A 6,318-nucleotide genomic window follows, 5' to 3' on the forward strand; every position below is an offset into this window, starting at 1 on the left:
TCGGCTCCCAATCTCCTTTTGCATCAGTTTCAAACTTCTTCCCCTCAGCATAAGGCCCTCAATAAATCTTCCCACAGCTATATCTTGTCTCATATCACTTCCCTGCTCATGACTTACTAGCTGTGATTTCCCCTCTCCCACACAAGTAGCTCTGTACCTCCTGTGCAGTCTCCATTGGGACTGGAATATCATGCCTGATGCCCATTTTCCATACTACTTCATTGTGCACCTTATAATCTCTCCACAAGACTCTCTTCTTTTGGCACCCTTTCTTTGCTACCATCTCACTTGGCTTGCACCATCCACCAAGTCAAATATGTGTATTCATTTATTTTCAAACATGAGAAGTGAAGCTAACAAAATAGATTCACAACACTAAGCACATCTGACCTTACACTGTCACTCTCAAAATCGTTTTCCACTTATCGACTCCACAATTTGTTAACTTTTATTGCGTAAAATCTCATCTCAGGAGCAGAAACCTCTCAGTTTATGTGTCTGTAAGGGGCTCTATCTACTTACAGTGCTGTAGAAATAATAACAATAATAATACTTTTACACAGATATGACTGCATGATGCAGTTAATCACATAGAGAAACCAAAATTCTCTGCACTGAATACTTTTTTCCCTCTATACAATTTGTTGTTCATTCATTAGGATTGTCAATCCTACTGATGGTATTAATGGAATACCAGCACATCTATGCAATAAGTCATGGAATTCCTTGCCGTTCCCTCCTACCCACTCAAGATTGTACTTAGTAAAACTACGAAATGCCCGTTCTTTCAGAGGAAATTACAACATTCAAGTGCTGTAATGTGCAATGAAGAGTAAGAACAATTGTAAAACTAGGCGGTAGTGCTGCTTTGTGACTAGGCAAATTTATAGCTGCGTATAGTATTCATAGTTCAAGAGCATTCAGTCTTTTGAGAATTGTATCATGTACTTTCGGTTCACCTAATGCAATTAGAAGTGTTTCATCAGAGACCACAGATTTTGGGTGGAAGGATAATCAACATAAGACCCTTGGAAAAGCAAAGTGTATATGGTATTTAATAACATTAATTGTATGACTGACTCCCTCTGTAAATCTGTTTGTGATACCACATATAAAAGGATAATATGTGAACATTATATTAGATTGGATTGTAATAAGTATATCATGCATTTTCAGGGCAGCCATGGCTGTAAAAATAATTAATTTAAATGAAAGTCAATGATGCATCTTTATTAAAATATTCATTTGTGTATGGAGATAGAAGGATCGATTTTGCTCTCATTGAAGTCAATGGGAGTTTTGTCCTTAACTTAGAGAATGAGAACCATAATAGTGAACTTAATGCAATAAAGTTTTAATAACAAGTTTCAAATTCATTTGGTCAAATTAATACTCAGTGCTGCATTTTATACTGAATTAAGAAGTAAAGATAGTTGAATGATACACATAGATGACTCATTCAGTGACATCTTATTTTTATGTACAATATCAAATTGTTTGACTTTCTGAGTTGTGGTTAGAACTAGGAGAATAATAATTAAAATTATTCACAGATATTTTGTTTGGAAAATGTGAAATTCTTAAATATCTGAGAAATATTTTTCATAAATACATGTTTATTTCACATTTGCCAAATGCAATCTTTGTGAATAATTTTAATAATTTCCCCCAATCTAACCACACATCAGAAAATCAAATAGTTTAATGTAGTATTTTCTCCAATGTGAAAAGAAAAAAGTTTTCAGATCACTAAACTTTACTTAGTAATTTGAAACATATTAGTAATGATAGTGCGTGTTAAAAAACAGGAAAGAATAGATCCTCATGCCCAAGAATGGACTTAAATATCATCATAGTAATTGATTAAAGATATTTATTATGTACTGAAATGTTATTTAGGTGTGTACCTGGAGTTGGAGTGCCAGCGAGGAACTTCAGCATGAGCAATCATGGTAGTAGGTGCTATGCCTTGTAGTAAGCATTTGTCATAATGGGATCTTATGTTACATAACATGTATCTGTTTGGAATTTGTTAATATGTGGTGGACCAAGCTAAAGAAAAGAAAGTACATTGGCGAGTGTGGAAATCCATTATGGGCACAGAAACTCTTTGCTTTGTTGTCCTACAAATTAATTAATTGTCAGATATCTGTCTGCACCGTCAACATATAGTAGTCAAATTTCCCTCTGATAAAATACTTTATAGTGGTTTTCTCTTTGCTGCATCTCTACTGTACCATTAGGAAAACTCCCCTTTTCACTGAAGTATCATTAAAAAAATTGATTTATCTTTTTAAATAGAAAGTGCTGAAAAGACTACTGGTAATAATCACATTATGCTAAATAGGGCTTAAAATTAGAAATACGTCAGACCTGTTTAACACAGATTTCCCATAAAGAAGTCCTAAAAACTAAAATTTCATTAGGTATTGGCTTGTTTTAAGAAAGTCGCATGCATTGCAGAAGTTACCCACCATGTGATGAAACTGTTATTATAAAATATGGATATTAGCCTGAACTGCACACTTTGTCAGTACAGTGGAGCTACAATTGCCTAGGGTGTGGTTATCCCCTGTACGTGCACATGCCTTGCAGCCAGTTTTTCATATTTTCAACCATTGCTTTATTTGTTGGACCATGAAATACCATTCGTGTGTCCAAGTCTGTAATCCCCCTCCAGATATGAAGAAAACACCACTCAACTGCAAGGAGAAAACAGATTCAAAGACTAATAAGAGGCCTACTTCATGTTGAAAAGTGCGTAGCCAATGCTGTTTTCTAAGAAAACATACTGGACTTGTGGGGAAATGATCTGACGATCCCTGGGCCTGATTATCCACTCTTTTACAATGCTTTTATGCTGGTGCTATAAAGTGGACAATCAGGCTCTTTGCATTTAAACTTACAATGGTATTTCCCTCATTAGATCCTTGCCAAAGAGAATAGGTTGCAAGATAAAATATACACTGCTGAAGATAAAACACTCCAAATCAGTGTAAAATATTCCAGTTTGTAGGAAATGGTTTATGGAAAACTTTGAATTTTCAAGCCCCTTGACAGCATACTTGTTAATATTAAAAAGTTGGAGAAGTCATTAAGATCACCAACTATATCTCTGACCTTTGAAGAAATTGACAAAGTGGTAAATATACTGTACATGCTTGAAATGGTGCATAAAGTGGAATCTGTTAATTATTGTTGATGTACTACACAACTAACACAAAATATTCATTTTAGTTAAGAAATATGGTGCTACAACTTGAACATTGGACTCTGTTGTTACTGTGCTTTCAATACCTTTCCCCTGACTTCTTAGACTTGCAAAATTCTATGGGTGTTAACACTGTATATGTATGTTATGTTTTAACATTCAGGCTACACACACACACACACACACACACACACACACACACACACACAGTTCAGTAAAAGCAAAATAAATATTGTCTGCTACTCACTAATCACTGTCTATTTTAGTTCTCCAATGCTTAACTTGTAGCATAACACTATGTACAAAAAATACCATTGTTTTGATCTTTATCGAATGTTACAGAAACTAACAATGTAAAGTCCACTGCAATACACTCATCAGCTTCAGGGTCATAGGGGGTAACCTACCAGCACAACTGAATCATTTGAAGCAGCTTCTACTAGCAAATCTGTTTATCCACTAGACATACGGGTGTTGTTTTTTTGGTACAAAGCAGTGTAAAAAGGATAATGGGATCTGAAGAACAAATTATAAAGAACAGGGAGCTGTAAGTGTTCTAGGTTTTGCTGCTAGACAGACAACACACAAAGCTGCCGATACTGTTGATTTTTCTGACATACAAAAAAAGCATATCTCTAATCAAATGCAAACATTATTCTGAAATTAGTATGGTTTATGTTTATTACAAATAAAAGGGTACGATCCTGCATTCTGTATGTCTTGAACAATCCCAGACTCAGTTCAGTTGGAGTTGTAAGTGTGCAGAGAAAGCAAAATCAGGCCTAAATTTTATAGCAGATAAATTACATAATCTTTTAGATTGTCATTTCTCTCTCTTAAATAACAACACTTTTCTACAGCAGCTCCACTTAACTGACTAGAAACAAACATTTGTGCTAGCTAATTATGTTCTAAAATTGTTCTCCAACTGCAATGCTGTCTCTATACCCCTCCCTCAGTGACTGTTGTTGGGAGCCAAGGATTCTGTATGTTATACTGAGATGTATGCTATGCTTTGAATGGTACATTTTCAGGTGCCTTGCATGGCAGTCTGACATGGGCAAAGGCAAGGAACAGTAATGGGACTTGTGGTCTAATCTGCTGCACATAGTGCCAGATATCTACTCCAGTAAAAGTCAATTTTGAGGGATCCACAGCATATTAAACTTACACAAGAAGTATACTCCATAAAGAACAATGTTACAAAAGGGGAAACTTTGATTGCTTTTCCAGAGATTTGGAGTTGGTAAATGGACATTAATATTTTAATACTTATTGTACTTTTTGAGTAAACCAACAAAGTATACTTCCATATATCTGTATGTTATGGCTATTCTTACAAACTCTCCAGCATACTGACATTTCGTTGAAATTGACAAGACATCAAATAGCAATAATGTGTACAATTCTTAATCTTACCTACTCTGTTGTTTCAAATTTCTTTGATTTTTAAATTAAGCCAACATGTTGTAATTTCTAACATTTCAATTAATTGTTTAAAAACATTTCACACTGTGATCTAAGACACTTATAGTAAGAAAAGAGCAACTGGAAATACAAGACATAATACCATCTGCCACTAGTTACTAATATTGAGTCAAGAGCCATTACTTGAAGTATTTTCTTTTAATAATAATTTTATATAATTATTAATAGAAAATATTTCAAGCAATAGATATAAAATATTTTATACAAAAAAGCATTTGAAGACGAACTTTGAATTACTGTATAAAGCACAAAAACATCAGGTAAATTTAAAGGGCAAACTCTTTAATAAGGTGAGCACACTTTGGCCCTAAGTTAACTTTTGTAAGAAAACATGATTTTATTTGAAAATCTAGTAAAAGCAAACTTCCAGGAAAGCCTTTCAAAAGAGATACTAGATTCCCCTATTTTTCATGCCCTTATTTCGTCTGATTATGAATCTTGCACTTTGTTCCTCATTACAAATTCCCTTTCTTCCTCTTCATTCTGTTGCTGTGTTTCATTTAAAAATCATGTTTGGGTGGGTGGGGGAGGAAGCAAAATATTTTCCTAAACAATTAAGGTCTCTCTCTCCTTTTCTCAGCAAAGGTCCCTTTTTTTTCAGTCTGTGTCCTGCATATCATATGTCAAAGCTTATTGACATGTTTTTAAATTTCAAAGATACTTGCATCTGCATTAAGCATTTTAGTACTTCACAAATAAATTTTAACACTAATTACAATCTTAAATTTTGCACACCTTCACACAAAGCTGTCAGTTTTATTTAACCGTTGCTATAAACTTAAATATTGGTAGCTCATATAATATGGCATAATATTTTTTGGGGGTCTAAAGCACTATAAACATTCTACTTTGTATGTGTACTACTATGCTTTTCTTCTTGGAACATGCATCTTATCAAATTCAAAATGTACCATACTCAGATAATCAAGAGTCCAAGGCCTTACCTTTACAACCAGAGCTTGATTTCCCAGATCTGCTAAACTTCACTTCCACAGCACACTCTGCCTTCAGGTCTGTGATCAACACTACAGTCACAACACCAGGCATGACCCCTATATATACACAAAGCAGTAACAGCAACAAGTGAATACTTAGATTCCTACTTCAATCCCACATTTATCAAGTGATATTACTCATAGAAAGAGATCCTTCAAGCAAACATTTAATCTGCGTTGAATTGAGAGGGATCTTGATGATACACTTGGGAGAAAAAGCAGCTTATTATACAACAGAGCAGATGAAAATACCCACAGCTTTTGCACGTACCACTCATTCTGTTAACCATGTAATATACATTGTCATTTTGACGTGTAGACCATTTCTCTTCCTCCATCACCTCCACGTCAATCCAATTCACTCATTCTTGCCTATGATGAAATGGAAAAAAAGGAAACATGGAAAGATTGTTATCCTAGATCTGCATTTGTGGGACATTTTAAAGCCAGTTAGATTAACCATTGGGAAGATGTTAGTCTTGATAAGAGAAGCCCCACTGGCTTTCTGTCTCCCGTAGACAATGAAATCACATAGTTGTGTCTGTGCCTCTCTGTTTGGATTGTTCTATTTTAACACATAACAGATTGAGGGCTGCCTTCTCTTCCTAATTAACTCAAGTTAAA

At 34.7% G+C, this 6,318-nt stretch overlaps 1 protein-coding gene across 2 annotated transcripts in view; it reads right to left on the reverse strand.

Moving 5' to 3' along the window:
- Positions 1-6,066, reverse strand: part of ALDH1A1 (aldehyde dehydrogenase 1 family member A1) — a 71,536-nt gene extending 65,470 nt beyond the window's left edge. The window contains exons 1-2 of one of the 2 annotated variants that reach the window (XM_050944197.1): positions 5,966-6,066; positions 5,644-5,751 (exon numbers count right to left, since the gene is read on the reverse strand). Coding sequence is in view for 1 of the 2 variants with exons in the window: in XM_050944196.1 (XP_050800153.1) it covers positions 1,908-1,951 (44 nt within the window). In the remaining variant the exon portion in view is untranslated. Of the gene's footprint in view, positions 1-1,907; positions 1,967-5,643; positions 5,752-5,965 lie in introns of those variants that run through there. The other variant, XM_050944196.1, reaches the window with a different exon arrangement.
- Between the last annotated feature and the right edge of the window lie 252 nt (positions 6,067-6,318).

Source organism: Gopherus flavomarginatus, chromosome 3 (assembly GCF_025201925.1).
Source record: "Gopherus flavomarginatus isolate rGopFla2 chromosome 3, rGopFla2.mat.asm, whole genome shotgun sequence".
Classification (NCBI taxonomy): Eukaryota; Metazoa; Chordata; order Testudines; family Testudinidae; genus Gopherus; species Gopherus flavomarginatus.